At 45.6% G+C, this 20,946-nt stretch overlaps 2 protein-coding genes across 2 annotated transcripts; both read left to right on the top strand.

Annotated features, from left to right (window-relative positions):
* The first annotated feature begins 338 nt into the window (after positions 1-338).
* LOC123117907 (4-hydroxyphenylacetaldehyde oxime monooxygenase-like) lies at positions 339-3,035 on the top strand. Its single transcript, XM_044538571.1, has 3 exons — positions 339-966; positions 1,587-2,027; positions 2,145-3,035. The coding sequence occupies exons 1-3, from the start codon at positions 472-474 to the stop codon at positions 2,751-2,753; spliced, it is 1,545 nt and encodes a 514-aa protein (XP_044394506.1). The 5' UTR covers positions 339-471; the 3' UTR covers positions 2,754-3,035.
* A 15,009-nt stretch (positions 3,036-18,044) lies between these two features.
* On the top strand, positions 18,045-20,741 carry LOC123117905 (4-hydroxyphenylacetaldehyde oxime monooxygenase-like). Its single transcript, XM_044538570.1, has 3 exons — positions 18,045-18,672; positions 19,293-19,733; positions 19,851-20,741. The coding sequence occupies exons 1-3, from the start codon at positions 18,178-18,180 to the stop codon at positions 20,457-20,459; spliced, it is 1,545 nt and encodes a 514-aa protein (XP_044394505.1). The 5' UTR covers positions 18,045-18,177; the 3' UTR covers positions 20,460-20,741.
* Positions 20,742-20,946: the final 205 nt, after the last annotated feature.

Genomic DNA, 20,946 nt, shown 5'->3' with positions numbered 1-20,946 from the left:
AAGACGAAGGGGCAGGGCTTTGCCGAGTTCTATATTGCGGGTACTCGGCAAAGGTGGGACGCCTGGCCTTCCTCATTAAAGAAAGGAAAATACAATTTTTTGCCGAGTTCCTGCTAGTGGAAACTCGGCAAAGGTCGCCACGCCGTCACGTTGCCTTCGTTAGGTCTGTGTGGGGCCCATCTATCAGGTCTTTGCCAGATCGAGTTTGTCTGGAAAGTAACTCAGCAAATGAAGACGTTGTCGAGTTTCTTTTTGTCATCACTGGGCAAACCTCTCAATTTGCCGAGTTTCCTGTCTTTGCTGAGTTTACAAAAAAATCGGGGTCGAGGGGAAGACAAAAATCAAGACCACCTACTTTATATAGCCAGTCTATCCCGGTGCGCCTGCAAAATCAAAACCAGTGCTGCTAGCATCTCGATTGTTCCCAGCACAAGGACAAGGCGCTAGCTATAGCAGTTAGTAGTGCCAAAAATGTTGGTCACACTCACCACCCTGCTGCTCTCCCTAATCCAGCAATGGGAGCTCATCCTCCTAGCACTCGTTTCTGTTGTTACCCTCCTGCTGTTGACACGGAGCCGGAGCAGGTGTTCCCAGAAAGAGATGAAGCTGCCACCAGGTCCAGCGCCGGTGCCTTTCCTGGGCAACCTGCACCAGCTGGGTCGGCTTCCGCATCGAACTTTGCGTGATCTGGCACGGCTTCACGGGCCGGTGATGCAGCTTCAGCTCGGCAAAGCACCGACCGTGGTTTTGTCGTCGCCGGATGCGGCATGGGAGGGGCTCAAGGTGCATGACCTCGACTGCTGCACACGGCCTGTGTCCCCCGGGCCGAAGCGCCTCACCTATGACCTCAAGAACGTGGCATTCGCACCATTTGGCTCATATTGGCGCAACATTCGTAAGCTCCTGGTGGTCGAACTTCTCAGCGGGCGCCGCGTTAAGGCCGCATGGTACGCACGGCAGGAGCAGGTACACAAGAAATGGATGTCGTTTAAATTTCTTGTTGGTACTGTTACTTAATAACTAGCCGGCCGGATAACCGGTGCACTCGCGTGGACAGATTTAATTTACTATGTGTTGATATATTTGATATTTGGGCGTGACCAATTCTTATTCACTTCAGTTCTTAGTTACTACATAGATAAGCAATGATGTATTAAAATTACTGCTTTTGTAAATGAAACCTCCCTGTACGACCAGGAAGGGTTGTGTTCCATACCAGTTGACTCATCCGTCATGTCATACGGAGCTTTAATCTCAACTAATATAGACAAGAATACACTATAAAAATGATGGAGCATATTATTTTGTCTATGTCGACGAGTGTGGTGTCTCAACCACTATATTATTTCATGGTTTGTATGGACAAATGTGAAGCCTAGTTCGCCTCCTTTTAATAATATGTGGATACATTAGCTATACTGTATTCTTTTTTATGCGGTGGGAATTTTTTTCATTATCTATATAAGGGTTAACACCCTAGTTACTTAGCTAAGTAGTGGCTAAGATTATTCAGTTCACGTCTTAAACTCACGATCGACCAGAACGCAACATGCGTTTGAAATTACATATATTGTATTCTTGATCAGGTGGACAAACTAATAAGCACCCTTATGCGTGCGGGAGGGAAGCCAGTGGCGCTGGACGAGCACATCTTGAGCCTCTCCGATGGCATCATCGGCACAGTGGCTTTTGGCAACATCTACGGCAGCGATAAGTTCACACAGAATAACAACTTCCAGCACGCGCTGGACGAGGCAGCAGAGGTGTTATCCAGCTCCTCGGCCGAGGACTTCTTCCCCAAAGCCATCGGCCGGCTCATCGACCATATCACCGGCGCCTTTGCCCGGCGCGAGCGCATCTTCAAGCAACTCGACGCCTTCTTCGAGATGGTCATTGAGCAACACCTGGACCCTAAGCGCACCAAGCCCGACAACGGCGGGGATCTCGTCGACGTGCTCATCACCCACTGGAAGGAGCATCGTGGCAAACTCAACTTCACTAGGGACCATGTCAAGGCCCTAATCTTCGTACGTTAATTAACTTCAAATCCTCGGGCCATAACCAATTGGTAGCTAATAGTAGAGCTGGTATTCTAGTAATCTCACCATCTTCGTGCTTTAACTGGCATTTTTATTTAATTTCAGGACACGTTCATTGCTGGTGTTGACACGAGCTCTGTGACGATTCTGTGGGCGATGTCCGAGCTGATCCGCAGTCCGCGTGTGCTAAGCAAGGTGCAAGCCGAGATCTGGGCTGTTGTGGGCAGGAACGATAGGGTGCGGTCAGAAGATGTGTCCAAACTCGAGTACCTTAAACTAGTGGTGAAGGAGACCCTGCGGCTGCACCCACCGGCACCACTGCTAGTGCCGAGAGAAACCATGCGGCACATCCAGATTGGCGGCTACGATGTGCCAGCAAAGACACGGATCTACGTAAATGCATGGGCGATTGGTAGAGACCCAACAAGCTGGCCTAACCACCCAGAAGAGTTCAACCCTGAGAGGTTTGAGGGGAACGAGATTGACTTCAAGGGGGAGCATCCTCAGATGCTGCCGTTCGGCACGGGGCGACGGATATGCCCAGGCATATCAATGGGCATTGCCACTGTGGAGTTTACGCTTGCCAATATGCTATGCTGCTTCCAGTGGGCGCTTCCTGATGGGATGGAGCCTGAAGATGTCAGCATGGAGGAGGAAGGAAAAATAAACTTCCACCGCAAAACCCCGCTCATACTAGTGCCCACCATACGTTAGGGTAACTAGCACAATGTCCGTGTATGTGTATTGCTGCGGAGCAATATAATAAGGGTGTGTCTATGGCTCATATAGATGTGACATAACAATGTCACATCTAAGTGATGTCTATGCACAAAGTGTGCTCCCATTTTACTCCGTAGTTCCTCTTTTCTCTTGTCATTTGTAGTTGTTGTGATTGTCCACCGATGTTCTACTTGTTGTCTGCAAACCTTTTGCTGAGCCTACTGGGCTTTTTGTTTTCGGTTGTCTGCAAAAAAAATATGTGAAGTGCTTGTATCATATGTTATCCCACTTGCAGACTTGTAGTGGCAGACACAAAAATGCATGTACCTAGGTGATGTGTAAAACCACTTGTAAATCTCAAGCTACCCAGATATATTGCAGATGGCCAAAGGCGAAAAGGGAAACCATAGGAAAATCAGAACATGTCTTTCAAGAAAACACAAACAAAAACAGGATACCCTCCTGCAATTTTGTCTTCGGAGGGACAAAAAAGTGGTCTAACAAATGAATGAACGTTATGGTGCATGCACGGTTTGCCTGTTATTCTGCAAACAACACCTCCTAATTGAAGCATGCCATAACACATAAGTTATATGTGATATGTGATACCATATTTCTACACATTATGTTGTTTTTTGGTGCTATAATTTTGTTCTAAGATGATTTAAATTAGACTTAGACTTTACATATTACTACCTCCGTCTTGGTTTATTGGTCTCCTTCGTATTTTATGCAAAATTTTGATCTTAAGTTTAACTAATAAATTGTTTAATGCATGTCACCAAAAATAATATCATTGAAATCATGTTCAAATATGAAACTAACTATATGATTTTTGGTGACACACATTAATATTTTGTTAGTTAGATCTATGGTCAAAATTTAGCACAAAATACGAAGGGGACCAATAAACCAGGACGGAGGTAGTAGTACTAAGTTCTCACAACGAGTCACGAAGTGAACCCAATGGCCAAATATTCTGGGTCTGCCCCTGCATAAGTCATTAGGGCCGAAAGGAGGCAACGTTGTATCCATCCAAACCATTTTACCATCAGAAGACACATTGCGATTCTCACAGATTATACTGTTATAGGACAAAGTGAACATTCCCTGAAAGCTCTGCCAAAAAGAAATACTTGTGCTCCCCAACTGTAGAAACAAAACATATAACAAGATTAACACACCTGGTCATTTCTTTTACAAAAACTATCATAGTATCTTTGCTTAAAACATTACCGCACAAAAGTTAACCATACCCATGGAGGTAACGGTGTATGCACAACAGAAAATCTCATGGAAGCAAACATGCAACTCGGTCGGGCACGAGTTGCTTTGGAGGGTGGACATGAAAAAGGGTCAGGGGTAGGTTGCGTGTTGAGGGCGGACTTGCACTGGGTCGGGCGCGAGTTTTATGCCAAGCGTGAACATGCAACTGGATCGGGTGAGTTGCGTGTTCGATTTGGACATGCAAGTAGGTAGGAGAGCACAAGCAAGTTACGTGTCAAGGGTGGACATACAACTAGGTCGGGCGAGTTGCATTTTGGAGTTTACATGCAACTAGATAGGGGAGGGACAAGTTACATGTCGAGGGTGGACATGCAACTGGATCGGACGAGTTGTGTGTTGGTCTTGGACATGCAACTAGATTGGGGACGAGACAAGTTGCCTGTGAGGGTTAGACATGCAACTGGGTCAGGCATGAGTTGTGTGTTGGGGTTGGATATGCGACTAGATAGGTGTTACGTCCCCGATTCAATCGTACACTAATCATACACGCAAATGTGTACGATCAACATCAAGGACTCACGGAAAGATATCAAAACAACTCGAGACACAAATTAAAATAATACAAGCCTTATATTACAAGCCAGGGGCCTCGAGGGCTCGAATACATCAGCTCGAAAACATAAGAGTCAGTGGAAGCAATAATATCTGAGTACAGACATAAGTTATACAAGTTTGCCTTAAGAAGGCTAGCACAAAAGCAACATCGATCGAAAAGGCAAGGCCTCCTGCCTGGGAGCCTCCTAACTACTCATGGTCGTCGGCGGCCTCCACGTAGTAGTAGGCACCCTCAGTGTAGTAGCAGTCGTCGTCGAATGTGGCATCTGGATCCTGGGCTCCACCATCTGGTTGTGACGTCCGAGAAGAATGGAAAAGGGGGGAAAGGGGGGAGCAAAGCAACCGTGAGTACTCATCCAAAGTACTCGCAAGTAAGGATCTACACTACATATGCATCGGTGTCAATGAAATTGGTAGTATATGTGGACTAAACTGCAGAATGCCAGAAGAGAAGGGGAAAGCCTAGCCTATCGAAGACTAGCATCTTCAAGCAACTTCAAGCATCTTGCAAAATCAGAAGAGATAAGAGTAGCATAAAGTAAAGTAGTAGCGGAGTTATCAACCTTGGCCGGAGATCCTTTCTCGACTCCCTGCGAGAAAGCAATCCCAGAGCCATACTATCCAGTTATCACCTCAAGTATCCAGTTTTAGTTGTATCAATCGGGATACAACTCCAAGTGTCCATTACCGTAGGACAGGCTATCGATAGATGTTTTCTTCCCTGCAGGGGTGCACCAACTTACCCATCACGCTCGATTAACTCCGGCCGGACACACTTTCCTGGGTCATACCCGGCCTCGGTCAAACAATACGCCGCAACCCGACCTAGGCTTAATAGAGAGGTCAGCACGCCGGACTAAACCTATGCCCCCAGGGGTCATGGGTCATCGCCCCGGGAACTCCAGCACGTTGCGTGGGCGGCCGGTGAGCAAACCTATTTACCTCCTTAAAAAAGGCAGGAGCTTACCAGTCCAACCCGGCGCACGTCGTTCAGTCGCTGACGTCTAATAAGCTTCGGCTGATGCATGTGACGCAGAACGACCATACTATGCCCACATGATGGTTAGTGCTATCAGGCCAGAGGCCCCTCAGATCAAATATCCAAACCGTTAGTGTGTTGGTAGTGCGGTCACGAGCAGAGACTCAAGAAAGATGTGACCCCGTCGCCCCGTCTCGAGGACTTGCGGCAAGGGCTAGGAATGCCCGGCCACGCCTCGTATTCAGCTCTCGTGTACCGACCAAGTCAACCCATCTCCACATCACTCGTGGGTACCCCTCAGGGTCGACCTGCCTTTCCAAGTAACAGTTGCAAAGTCCAAGTATCCGTGTGTCCAAACACCAAGGGGAAATTCCGAGAAACCACCCTCAGTGTATTCCACTTAAGGGGTTCACACTTGAGGGGTTGCACGACAGAGTCGTATCGGAAGTGGTTAAGGAGGAAATCACCCTCAATGACCACGACCGAAAAGCTACACTACAGAGATCTCATCAGGAGTGATGTATGAGGTTCCACCCTCGGCACTCGATGGTAACTCTGCAGAGTCGAGCAACAAAAGGGGCGTGATGTGATGTAAGGTGTCGGGCTCTGGTCGTCGATCATGTTGATCGAGTCGTCGATGATGAAGCAGGGGCAACAAGGACCAGGTTGGGGTCACTGATGGATCACTAACCAACCTATACTAAGAAGTTTAGGATAAGCAGGTAGGTAACAATAAGTAGGCTATGCATCAGAATAGGAGCCAACAATAACAGTAGCAAAATCTAATGCAAACATGAGAGAATGGAATGGGCGATATCGGGATGATCAAAAGGGGGGCTTGCCTGGAAGCTCCGCTGAAAAGGAAGAAGGGTCATTGTCGACGTAGTCGATCATAGGGGCGGCATCGGTCTCGGGGTCTACCGAGAGAAGAGGGGGAAGAAATAATAAATATAAAGCAAACAAAGCATCACAAAGCATAACATGGCAATATGATGTGCCGGGTGTGACCTAACGTATGGCTACACGATAAAGGTGAAGGGGGAAATCAACCGAGAATGTTTTCCCGGTTCCGGACCTGTGTCAGACAGATGACCGGAGGGGGAATGTTCCATGTTCAGATAGTTAGAAACATCTGACAGGTAAACGGACCGCGTATACGGATTCGTCTCGTTTTTCTGAGCAACTTTCATGTAGAAAACATTTTCATCCGAGTTACGGTTTATTTCCTAGTAATTTTCAAAGATTAAATGATTTTCAGTAATTTCTGGACTTATTTAAATTCGAAAATAAAGTAAAAGGAAAAGGTTAGATGCACCCGAAAGTGTACCCAGCACTGACCAGCAAGGTCAGGTCAACTGTTGACCCAGCAGTCAACAGTTGACTGTTCAGTTGTGGGCCCCAGGTGTCATTGTAACAAGTTTAACAATGTATTAAGGGGGGGGGTTAATTAGAGGAGTGGGGCCACCTATCATACGGTAGTTAGAGTATTTAGAAGGGGGGTAGCTTTTTTTTTGAGACAACCTCGCGAAACTCTTTATTAACCCGTCACCACGTTTACAGGGACGAAAGAGAGGTTTCTGGGATGCCCTAACCAAACATGGCGGCCATCACCGAGAGTAAGAGCATGTTTCGCTAAGTTGTGAGCTTCATAGTTCAAGCTCCTAAACTCATAACTAAATTTACAGAAATCAAAAGACAAAGAGTGGTCTACTATTTCATGAATAATTGCTCCATAATTTGCTGCATTTTTCTTCCGTACTTCCTCGACCACCCCCTTATAGTCCGATGCGACATGGATCCTCCGAAGATAAAGGTCGTCTGAGAGAGCTAAAGCCTCCCTTATCGCAAGCGCCTCGAGGGTGTGTGGATCATCTATATTTATGAAAAAAAGGGAGGACGCTCCCAGGAAAATCCCGTCCTGATCCCTGCATATGGCGCCAACCGCACCGAAGCCGCGTCGAGAGACAGCGGCATCCACATTCACCTTTGCTGTATCCTCAACCGGCCTGATCCATCGAGTGGACCTAGTAGCTGCAGCATCGCTTGGTATCTGATGCTTGGGTTTCATAACAGGGAGATCCCTCAAGTAGCTATTGATGAAACCATTAGTGGCGCTTGGAGACTGAAAAATATCCTCATGGATAGCCTTTCTCCTCACTCCCCAGATTGCCCAAAGTGTCACTATGAGCCTTTCAAATAAATCTGTCGGCAACGTTTTATGTATAGCAAAGAGCCAGTCCTTGGCCCTGTCCTCTTGCCGCTCACTCATGGCCTGCACAAGATCATCAGGGGCCAATGCCCACACACCGCCCGCCATTGGGCATTTCAATAAAGCATGTTTCCAAGTATCCATCGCCCCACACAGCATACAAGTGTCAGTCGTTGCCATATTACGATGCTTTAGAACCTCCCCACAGGGCATGGAATGCCTAGCAAGGCGCCATACAAACATTCTCAATTTGGACGGAACCTGAATGTGCCATATCATACTCCACATATTGCTCTCATTCTGGCCAACTGAGGTTCCCTCCTCTTCGTGTATCCACGCTTCTCGACCCAGCTTCGTCCGCATTATCATTCGGTATGCTGACCTCACACTGAATATACCTCGACTCTCCTCGTGCCAGGCCCAAAAATCTGGAATCCTCCGTGTACATAAAGGTATCTTCAAGATCACTGCAGCATCAAAAGGTGTGAATATAGTGCGTATATACTCCTCATTCCATGAGGCCGTAGCTGCATTGATCAGCTGCGCCACCTTGGTGGGGGGATTAGGCATGAGTGACGTGATGGGCCTCTTGTAGTTATCCCTAGGAATCCAGTTATGCAGCCATATATCTGTAGTCTTCCCGTCTCCAATCCTCCGTACTATCCCCTGTGATAGGATGTCTCGGCCATCAAGAATCGCCCTCCAAATCTGAGACTGATGAGGACCTAGCTCGGCTTCCAGTAGCGAGTTGTCAGGGAAATATACAGCTTTCAGCAATCGTGTACCGAGAGACGACTCGTCATTCATAGTCCGCCATGCTTGACGTGCGAGTAATGCCAAGTTGAAAACCTCCAGGTCACGAAAACCCAGACCTCCCAGGTGTTTTGGCCTAGTCATAATATCCCACGCCACCCAGCTCGGTTTCCTTCTTCCTTGTTTACTCCCCCACCAAAATTGCCTGATAATTGAAGTCATGTTCTCGCACAGTCCTCTCGGCAACCTGAAACATGACTCGGCCACCGACGTGTAGGGGGTTGCTATTTTAATTCTATAAAAAATCGAGGGGAACCAGAAAATCATGAGACTTGTTATGGTGTCGTGATATGTCAATTACACGCTTTTTAAAAATTTGAGAATGTTTCGTGTAGGTTAATCAAAATAGTTTTCACGTAGAGTTCATATAAATAGTACTAAATACCAATGATGGGCATGCCTTTGCCCCATTGCCTGGCGTTGGTAAAGATCCATCTATAAGAAGTTTCCCAGTAGTGACTGCCTACATCATGCATCTTTCAATGTGTCTTGTAAACACTTCTATCGACATGGAGGGACCCCGCGTCGGCTTGCCCAGTGCGGCTCGGGCGTGCCTTGTTGAACCCTAGCGAAGCCCGTGTAGCCAATTGCGACAACGGGGATTCTTCTCGCGGTGGCACCTAGATCTGGTGCACACCGATATGGGCAGCACATCAGCACAAGCTCAGATGCGAGGTCCTGGCGGGACTCGGTGGCTGGGTGGACGCGGGCAGCGGTCCCTAGCAGCGGGTCTTGAACAACGATGGTGAGTGCTGGATGGGGTGTTGTGGCAAGCCAAGTTTGGACTTGTTCCTGGCGTGGATGGGCGAGCGCTGGATGAGGTGGTGCCGTGGCCGGGATTTGATTTGTTCCAGTGGTTGTGTGCGTCCCCCGATGGCGCTTGGGGAGTCAGGCCATGATGGACTACGGCTTGGCCTCCCCTCATCGGCACACGGGGCTTCTGGCGGTAGCGGTGGCTGCAGACTGTGCATCGACCTCCCACGGCTCCATGATGTCGGTGGCCAGTGGAATATCTTTGGGACAATTCGTCTCTCTATATTCGGTGGTTGAGTTCGGCGATTATATGTAAACTATGAATGAGTACTTGACGTAGAGGGATGGTTGTGCGGTGGCGGCGGTCACATCGTATGTACTTGCAGGGATTGCGGAAAATGGTGGCGACATCACATGAGTGACTTCGATGGTGGTGCTTCTCGAGCACCCAATTTCTTAAGGAAAGCCCAGGTTTGACACGAGTTGGTCATAGCTTGCAACGAAGATGTTTATATGCCATTACCTTGTTGAAGTCATTGCTCGGATATGTTTAGATTGTTTCTTCATAAGGAAAACCTTGATTCTGGCAGACTAATTGGATTTAGTGACTGTGGCGATTAATTGTCATTCCCTTCTTGAAGGTGTTGCTGTTGAAGAACCTCATCGTCCATGTGGTGTTATGAAATGGTTGGTTCAGATATGGTCTTTCCTGTAGTTTGTCGATCACATATCATATCACTTTGGGGGGGAGGGGTTCTTTCTTTTTTCCTCGCCTATGGTGTTATGACTTTGCTCTTTGTTGGCGTGGTTTTTGTGTGCGTTGATATTGATTGTGTGCATCCTTGCTATGCAGTGGCAGAAAGTTTGCTCATCATGTTTGTACCTTCTTGATTCTTCACTTTGAGCCAATAAAATCCACCCTTCAAGAATGTCACCTTCAAGAAGGGGGGGGGGGTTCTTTCTTTTTTCCTCGCCTATGGTGTTATGACTTTGCTCTTTGTTGGCGTGGTTTTTGTGTGCGTTGATATTGATTGTGTGCATCCTTGCTATGCAGTGGCAGAAAGTGTGCTCATCGTGTTTGTACCCTCTTGATGCTTCACTTTGAGCCAATAAAATCCACCCTTCAAAAAAACTAGAGATCCGTTCCTTAAGAAATATATTTTCATGGGCTAAAACAGGTTGCCACCTTCTCACCTCTCTTATCTCACTGCAGTTGGCCCTTGTGGGCAACATGGACCAAAGTTATACTATGGAGGAAATTATTAAGGGGAAAATGACATGCCAAGATTTACTTCCATCTCCTGTGATCAAGGTCTCACCACAGCCCCCGCCGTGGCCACAACCCCCTGTAGATCATGTGGCCCTCTCGGTGGACGGAGCATTTTCAGAGGCCGACGGGTCTGCGGCCACCGGTATGGTCCTACGGAGACAGGATGGGAGTGTTATTTTTTAGGCATATAAGTTCTTGTTTAACTGTAATGATGCTTTGGAGGCCGAGATTCACACTTTGATGCAAGGTATGGCAGTAGCAAAACAACACTTTGAAGGCCCGATCATTGTGCAGTCTGATTCGTCGACAGCATTGGCTTCTCTCAAGGGTGATAATCTGGATCGCTCTCCGTATGGTCATCTAGTTGCTGAGATAAAGTTTTTGATGATTGATAGGGAGTTTATTCCCCAGAAAATTTCCCATGACCAAAATAGGGTAGCAGATCGTTTGGCTAGTTATAGTCGCTCTATATGTACTACTATTGTATGGCTACACCGTGGTCCTTTCGTGTATTGAGGCACTACTGCCACTAGACTGTAACCCTATCATTATGGAATGAAACTCCTATTTACCCCGCAAAAGAAAAACATGGAGTGAAGTTACTCTGAAAAAAAAGGACTAAAGTTGAGTGGTCTCTGCTTGCAAACAAAACTACCGCGTTGCATATTCGCAAAAAAGAAAAAGCTATGGTGTTGCAAAACATTTTTAAAGGACGCCACAAAAAAACATTTATAATATCACTGCAACATTTTTCCCATGACTGCCAAAAATCATCCAAGTGTAAATAAAATATTCTTTTGACAGGTGCAAGGTAAATAATTTTGGCAGCGTCAGCGTTCGACCTTCCAGCAGGGGGGGGGGGGGGGGGCAGCTCTTCAGGGCCGAAGAACCGTGATAATCGCTTGCATGTTGTGTGCTTCCACTGACGTAGGTGTTCTCGGCACATTCCCATGTAGCTACGTGGCAATAAAAACGCATTGCTGGCAGAACTCAAAAGGGAAACACGTCAAGAAGCTACGGTCATGGAAACACACCAAGAAGCTACACGAGTTGCGATTCGACAGTTCAGCACGCGACGGTCATGGAGACACATCAAGAAGCTACATGAGTTGCGATTCGACAGTTCCGCGCGCGACAGATACGACAATGGCAGCCGGCTGACACAGATCATTTTCCAGTTACTATATACGATCGATAATGCTTGTAGTTTTGTCGACTGTTTGAAACAATCCAATTGCAGATTATATGATAATAAAGATCGTTACAAAAGTTGGCAACATATGACGCATCATGAACTGGGGCACGTATTATTATTGTCTGTGGCTGCCATATGCGCCTAACATGAAACATTCCGTCATCTAATTAACTAGATGCCAATAGTAGAAAGTATATATCTTATCTGTCATGCCCATGTCTTCTCTTATTCGCCACTCTATAAACAATGTATCCAATTGCAGATTATATGATAATAAAGATCATTTCAAAAGTTGGTAACCTATCACGCACCATGACCTGGCGCAGGTACTTTTATTTTCTATAAACAATAAATGATCAAGTTTGTCTATCATATGCACCTAACACGCAGTATTCCATCATATAACTAGATGCCAAAAGTATGTAGTATATCTTATCTGTCATGCCCAAGTCTTCTCTCATTCGCCACTCTATAAACATTGTATTCAATTGCAGATTATGTGATAATAAAGATTGTTTCAAAAGTTGGTAACCTATCACGCATCATGACCTGGCGCGGGTATTTTTATTGTCTATAAACAATAAATGGTTAAGTTTGGCTGCCCTATGCACCTTTTTTTTTAAAACTGCCCAATGCACCAAACATGCAGTATTCTGTCATATAACTAGATGGCAATAGTACAAAGTATACCTTATCTGTCATGCACAAGTCTTCTATTATTCGCCACTCTATAAGCAATGTATCCAATTGCAGATTATAAGATAATAAATATTGTTTCAAAAGTTGGTAACCTATCACACACCATGACCTATGCGCCTAACTTGCAGTATTCCGTCATATAACTAGATTCCAATAGTACAAAGTATATCTTATCTGTCGTGCCCAAAGAACGTATTATTATTGTCGATAAACAATGAATGGTTAAGTTTTAGCTGCCATATGCACCTAACTTTCCAGTGGAGGTTAACCACAAACGACTAGTAGGGCCCACAGAAGACCAGTGCTATATTGTTCATGTCTTTGTTGGACGAAGAGAATAACACAAACAATATGAATTGGATGCCCTTCCTGCTGCTTAATCAAGTATACTTTTATTTAAAAGAAGAGGACAATACACTTGCCAGCAATCAAGTATACTTTTATTTAATCGCGGTTGAAATTCATTTCTTCTACAATAACGTGTTCATGCAGCGTGCATGCGATCAGCAACGGGACCCACATGCCATGCGCGACTATGACCTGACGGCAGCCAAAATCAAGACAAAACCATGGCGGTGGAATCAAAGGACATCATGTTACTTGGGATCGATATTGAACATAGTAATAGCTTGAGAAGAAATCCGATATATATATATATATATATATATATACGTGAGTATTTTTTTAATGGATCAGATTAGTTGTATATTGTCATAGAGTGGCATTAAGAGTACTCCAACAATAAAAGTTATAGGCCGACAAATAGCAAGGTGTGTGCTTTCTTTGCCGACCAAGAAGCACAGGATTATGCTTTAACTACCACCCAGCATAGCAAAGCTACTTAGCACAAGCTGTTCGATTAAACGGTCATTTGTAAAAACATTATCTGAATCCACAAATTTGCCTAGCGTCGAGTAGTTTGCCAACTGTATTTTATCAGGCGCTTGGCAACAACCCCTCTGTCGATTATGGCAGTAAAACTCTCTATAAAAAAAGGGACAATCGGCATATTTGTGGTTTGTCGAGTGTTTTTCGGACAAAACACCCAGGTGAAAATTTTGGACAAGTGTCCATTTCAGTCGTGGTTGAAGATAGACTTGCAGCGGGACAGGTTTTGACGAATGGTTTTTGTAAAACACTGGGCAAAAAAGTAAAAACAATTCGGGGATGCATCCGTTAGAAATCATTATGTACAACCCAAGTTCCCTGAAATTGTCATGGTGTCATAATATGACCTCAATAGGTTGTGGTTTAAGTTGTGACGTACACTACTTAGATAGTTGCTTCATCGTTTGATCTGGATTTTATTTTCTACACTAACAATATTGTAGGACTTCTTAGAGGTGTGAGATTACTAGGGCGGGCAAGCATGTGCACCCGCCACTGGTAATCTGGTCACTTATTAGTTGTGGGCTTCATTATGCGCTCTCCACTATTAATCTGGGCCCAAATTTACCATGGGCGCCACATACCACTCGTGGGTCCATCATCTTGCCCGCCACTGGTAACTCAAGTATCAGTGGAGGTCAAGCTAACCCACCCTCCACTGATAAGTTGGCCAAGACTAGCCATGGGTGCCACTTACCAGTGGCAGGTGTATCATTGTGCATATCACTGGTAAATGACACCCACGTTTATAAGCCAGGTTGTACTGTCCATTTCTCTCCTTCTTCTTCTCTCCTTACTAGAGGATTGGCTGCTCCTCTTCCACACTCTAGACCTCCCTACTCTCCTCTCCTATGGATCCACTCCTCTAGGTAGCTCCTCTACCAACTTCTAAAGATGACTTTGACTCCCTTGCAAAATGAGTTAAAGCCTTAAAGGTTTCTGAAATCTTTGTGTCACCATATGAGAGTTTACCTGAAATTGAACCTTTCACTTTTGATTACATTAATCTTAATAAGTTGGTGTAGGCTGCGAAAGGCACCCAGAGGGAAACATTAGGTTAAATATAATCTCCCCCGAAAGACACAACTTATATAATCTAAAGTCGAAAGAGAATCCTAATTTATGAGAAACGTCAATCTATGGTGATTGTTGTGAATACTTGTATGCTAGAAGGAAGAGGGAGAGAGGGAGAGCAACAATGAAGAGAGGCTAAAAATGCTGAAATTTATGCTGCCAGGGGTATGGAAGAGGTCAAAACTTTAGGTATTGTTGAAACCCCTTTGGTGGACAGGCTTTCTAATTTGTTTAGAGGTATTAGTTATGTTGACAATAAAGGTGGCTTCGAGAGGTCATGACTATAGGTAGATAATCCCGCGAATTCGAGGAGTGTTCAATCTTGTAATAATAATGTCAAAAGTTTGCTTGAAGAAGTCAAAACATTAGGTAATATTTATCCCACTGCCTTTGATGGTATGACTTTTAGTTATGATAATTGCACTCGTACTGAAGTTATTAAGCTCTTGTAAGCCATGGTCAGTTCACCTAATGCTCTTGAACAAAACAAAGCCTTTACAAAAGATATTGCTGAAGCTGTAATAACGACTAGTGAAGAAAAAATAGAACAACAATCGTCTATCCCTAGGAAAATTGAAGATGGATGGGAACCTACCGTTAAGATCACAATTAATAACTTTGAATGTAATGCTCTAAGTGATTTAGGTGCTAGTGCTTCCACCATGCCTAAAGCCTTATACGATGTACTTGGTTTAAAGCCTATGTCTGAATGTTCTTTAAGTTTGCACGTAGATGATTCTACCATTAAGAAAACTTTGGGGAGAATAGATAATGTACCTATCATAGCTAATAGAAATTATGTCCCTGTTGGTTCATAATAATGGATACAGAATGCAATCCTTCATGTCCTATAATACTTGGTAGACCGTTCTTGGGAACGATATGTCATGTAATTTACATGAAGGAAGGTAATATAAAATTTTAGTTCCCTATGAGAAAAGGAATGGAACACTTGCCAAGTTAGATAATTAAACTAGTTTATGAATCCATCATCAGAGCACCATATTCTTTGGGAACACTTGATGAGAAAACTTGAAAACTACACCAAAATTACTATGCCTAGCTAAAAGGCAATGAAAAAAGCGCTTATCGGACGCAACGCACAATTAATCTTTTATTTGTTTTGTGCGCCAATGAGGTTGATGCTACTGTAAAAACTTCATTATGCATCTTTTCTTTCGATAGAGTGCCAGGAATTGCCATTAGTATTGTTAATTTGCAAGTTTATGTGTTGTTGTGCTTAAACGTAAACTTTGCAGCTACTAAAACAATCAGATCAATTCAATAGTATCTGTTAGAATTACGAATTATTTACACAGTACACATTTGCAAGTTCTCTGTCACGCCCTAATTTTCCAGAATGTTTTGAGTTACAGAATTATAAATATTATTCACATATTTACAGACTGTTCCATTTTGACAGAGTGCTGCTGTAGTTTCTTTAACTGTGTATAATTGCCTTTTATTGTTCCTTTTTTTTGGGGGGGGGGGGGGGGGGGGGGTCAGAATTTAATTTCTTTTGTTCGCATACAGTATCTAATGATGAATTATAATTATACAACCATGTTACAGCAAGGCATGAATATGATTGAACATTGTTTGTAGTAAACCCTCTAATGAAGTTCTGCAAAGTTTTGTGTGGAGGAAGTTTTTAAGATCAGCGGTGGAGCTATGTGGTGAGCTGGGGGGGGGGGGGTGCCCCCCCCAGCCTTGTATATATTCCTGAAGAGTTTTTTATTTCAAGGGCTTAGCTTAGGGGAAAATTAGCGTTTGCCCCCCCCCCCCCAACTCTTCATCTTTTGCGTTTGGCCCCCCCAATGCTTTCTGTCTAGCTCCGCCGCTGTTTAAGACTCAGGTGAGATAGTGAGATGAGAAGAATAAGGAGATGCAAGCAGTCAAGCTTGGGGGTGCACAATGCACCCCATGGAAATATTCATCCCCTTCTTCATCAACAATTATTGGTTTGTCTCGGTCGGACCTATGTTTTTATTTGTTCACATGATATGTGTTATTCTTGGAGTGTCCTTTACTTTTGTTTGCTGATCATTACTATCATCATATCTAAATAAATATGCTTTTGGAGAGACATGAATGGTCATGAATTTATAGAATTGCTCTTTTGCTTCAATTATACTTGTTAGAGCATTGCGGTAGTCCTAACAGAAACGATAAGAACTCTTTTGCTTCACTTATATCTTTTTAGAGAGTTGAATAGTAATTGGTTGCTGTCATGGATTAGAGTAATGCTAGAGCTACAGGCTTGTTTTACAGGGTTTATCGTACAGGCTGATGTGGAGCAAATTGATTAGCTTAGGATTAGCAGCAGGGCCCCCACCCCCTGAAATCAGGGGGGGCGAGCGAATTAGCGAGAGGGGGTCCGTCACAGACGCGTAAAACACCTGTACGTCTAGGATTGTCTCTAAAATTGATAGGCGTGCATTAGTGGTATGAATAAAAACTTGCATGAATTGTCTCTAAAAGTTAGAAACTTGAAAACTGTATTCCTTGCAGTTGTTTTGAGACATCGAGGAAGTAATAGGTTGGTACTGACTAGTGGAAGGATCTTATTGAAGTTTGCAAGTACTGTACTGATTCTTCATTAATCAATATAAGTTGGGAACTTTAAGTACTATTTAAGTGAATCCATGTCAAAGGGTATATGATAAGTAAATTGGAGACTTTGCTTTAGGTCGGCATGTGCAATGTAATTTATTCCGTCAAACTACCCCCTTGGAGTACTTGATTTCGTAGTCCTATGATAATGCCACAAGATGCTTGTAATATGTAGCCCTGCGCGCGCCCAAGATCAGCGCCATCCATCTCGGCCCCGTGAGAAACGGGTTTACTGTTGAGCCGGCAACGAGGACTACGGCCGCGGGCGCGGTAGAACCGGCTACGACGGCAACAGCCGCGGCGCAGCGGTGCCGATGATGCCGGTTGCAGCCATGGTGGAGGCAGCGACGGCGGCTACGTTGCGGACGTGGCCGAGATAGGCGGCAGTGGAGCCGTCGACGGTAATCGGTGGCGGCACGGTGGATGGAGCGGCGGTGGAGCCGGTGATGGCCACATGATCCAGGGATAGGTGACGGTGATGGCGGTGGCTGTGGGGAGGTGGAGGCGGCGCGGTGACACGGCAGTGGCGGATGTGGGGAGATGAGGTGTGTCGACGGTGACTGCTAGGGCTTTTTTGAGTCGAGGCGTACTCCGCGCATCTGTTATTTGAGGAAGACGAAGGGGCAGGGCTTTGCCGAGTTCTATATTGCGGGTACTCGGCAAAGGTGGGACGCCTGGCCTTCCTCATTAAAGAAAGGAAAATACAATTTTTTGCCGAGTTCCTGCTAGTGGAAACTCGGCAAAGGTCGCCACGCCGTCACGTTGCCTTCGTTAGGTCTGTGTGGGGCCCATCTATCAGGTCTTTGCCAGATCGAGTTTGTCTGGAAAGTAACTCAGCAAATGAAGACGTTGTCGAGTTTCTTTTTGTCATCACTGGGCAAACCTCTCAATTTGCCGAGTTTCCTGTCTTTGCTGAGTTTACAAAAAAATCGGGGTCGAGGGGAAGACAAAAATCAAGACCACCTACTTTATATAGCCAGTCTATCCCGGTGCGCCTGCAAAATCAAAACCAGTGCTGCTAGCATCTCGATTGTTCCCAGCACAAGGACAAGGCGCTAGCTATAGCAGTTAGTAGTGCCAAAAATGTTGGTCACACTCACCACCCTGCTGCTCTCCCTAATCCAGCAATGGGAGCTCATCCTCCTAGCACTCGTTTCTGTTGTTACCCTCCTGCTGTTGACACGGAGCCGGAGCAGGTGTTCCCAGAAAGAGATGAAGCTGCCACCAGGTCCAGCGCCGGTGCCTTTCCTGGGCAACCTGCACCAGCTGGGTCGGCTTCCGCATCGAACTTTGCGTGATCTGGCACGGCTTCACGGGCCGGTGATGCAGCTTCAGCTCGGCAAAGCACCGACCGTGGTTTTGTCGTCGCCGGATGCGGCATGGGAGGGGCTCAAGGTGCATGACCTCGACTGCTGCACACGGCCTGTGTCCCCCGGGCCGAAGCGCCTCACCTATGACCTCAAGAACGTGGCATTCGCACCATTTGGCTCATATTGGCGCAACATTCGTAAGCTCCTGGTGGTCGAACTTCTCAGCGGGCGCCGCGTTAAGGCCGCATGGTACGCACGGCAGGAGCAGGTACACAAGAAATGGATGTCGTTTAAATTTCTTGTTGGTACTGTTACTTAATAACTAGCCGGCCGGATAACCGGTGCACTCGCGTGGACAGATTTAATTTACTATGTGTTGATATATTTGATATTTGGGCGTGACCAATTCTTATTCACTTCAGTTCTTAGTTACTACATAGATAAGCAATGATGTATTAAAATTACTGCTTTTGTAAATGAAACCTCCCTGTACGACCAGGAAGGGTTGTGTTCCATACCAGTTGACTCATCCGTCATGTCATACGGAGCTTTAATCTCAACTAATATAGACAAGAATACACTATAAAAATGATGGAGCATATTATTTTGTCTATGTCGACGAGTGTGGTGTCTCAACCACTATATTATTTCATGGTTTGTATGGACAAATGTGAAGCCTAGTTCGCCTCCTTTTAATAATATGTGGATACATTAGCTATACTGTATTCTTTTTTATGCGGTGGGAATTTTTTTCATTATCTATATAAGGGTTAACACCCTAGTTACTTAGCTAAGTAGTGGCTAAGATTATTCAGTTCACGTCTTAAACTCACGATCGACCAGAACGCAACATGCGTTTGAAATTACATATATTGTATTCTTGATCAGGTGGACAAACTAATAAGCACCCTTATGCGTGCGGGAGGGAAGCCAGTGGCGCTGGACGAGCACATCTTGAGCCTCTCCGATGGCATCATCGGCACAGTGGCTTTTGGCAACATCTACGGCAGCGATAAGTTCACACAGAATAACAACTTCCAGCACGCGCTGGACGAGGCAGCAGAGGTGTTATCCAGCTCCTCGGCCGAGGACTTCTTCCCCAAAGCCATCGGCCGGCTCATCGACCATATCACCGGCGCCTTTGCCCGGCGCGAGCGCATCTTCAAGCAACTCGACGCCTTCTTCGAGATGGTCATTGAGCAACACCTGGACCCTAAGCGCACCAAGCCCGACAACGGCGGGGATCTCGTCGACGTGCTCATCACCCACTGGAAGGAGCATCGTGGCAAACTCAACTTCACTAGGGACCATGTCAAGGCCCTAATCTTCGTACGTTAATTAACTTCAAATCCTCGGGCCATAACCAATTGGTAGCTAATAGTAGAGCTGGTATTCTAGTAATCTCACCATCTTCGTGCTTTAACTGGCATTTTTATTTAATTTCAGGACACGTTCATTGCTGGTGTTGACACGAGCTCTGTGACGATTCTGTGGGCGATGTCCGAGCTGATCCGCAGTCCGCGTGTGCTAAGCAAGGTGCAAGCCGAGATCTGGGCTGTTGTGGGCAGGAACGATAGGGTGCGGTCAGAAGATGTGTCCAAACTCGAGTACCTTAAACTAGTGGTGAAGGAGACCCTGCGGCTGCACCCACCGGCACCACTGCTAGTGCCGAGAGAAACCATGCGGCACATCCAGATTGGCGGCTACGATGTGCCAGCAAAGACACGGATCTACGTAAATGCATGGGCGATTGGTAGAGACCCAACAAGCTGGCCTAACCACCCAGAAGAGTTCAACCCTGAGAGGTTTGAGGGGAACGAGATTGACTTCAAGGGGGAGCATCCTCAGATGCTGCCGTTCGGCACGGGGCGACGGATATGCCCAGGCATATCAATGGGCATTGCCACTGTGGAGTTTACGCTTGCCAATATGCTATGCTGCTTCCAGTGGGCGCTTCCTGATGGGATGGAGCCTGAAGATGTCAGCATGGAGGAGGAAGGAAAAATAAACTTCCACCGCAAAACCCCGCTCATACTAGTGCCCACCATACGTTAGGGTAACTAGCACAATGTCCGTGTATGTGTATTGCTGCGGAGCAATATAATAAGGGTGTGTCTATGGCTCATATAGATGTGACATAACAATGTCACATCTAAGTGATGTCTATGCACAAAGTGTGCTCCCATTTTACTCCGTAGTTCCTCTTTTCTCTTGTCATTTGTAGTTGTTGTGATTGTCCACCGATGTTCTACTTGTTGTCTGCAAACCTTTTGCTGAGCCTACTGGGCTTTTTGTTTTCGGTTGTCTGCAAAAAAAATATGTGAAGTGCTTGTATCATATGTTATCCCACTTGCAGACTTGTAGTGGCAGACACAAAAATGCATGTACCTAGGTGATGTGTAAAACCACTTGTAAATCTCAAGCTACCCAGATATATTGCAGATGGCCAAAGGCGAAAAGGGAAACCATAGGAAAATCAGAACATGTCTTTCAAGAAAACACAAACAAAAACAGGATACCCTCCTGCAATTTTGTCTTCGGA

The sequence above is a fragment of the Triticum aestivum genome, chromosome 5B (genome assembly GCF_018294505.1).
Source record: "Triticum aestivum cultivar Chinese Spring chromosome 5B, IWGSC CS RefSeq v2.1, whole genome shotgun sequence".
Lineage (NCBI taxonomy): Eukaryota > Viridiplantae > Streptophyta > Magnoliopsida > Poales > Poaceae > Triticum > Triticum aestivum.
The sequence above is the reverse complement of the archived record's forward strand: the minus strand, read 5'-3'. Positions and strand labels throughout refer to the sequence as shown.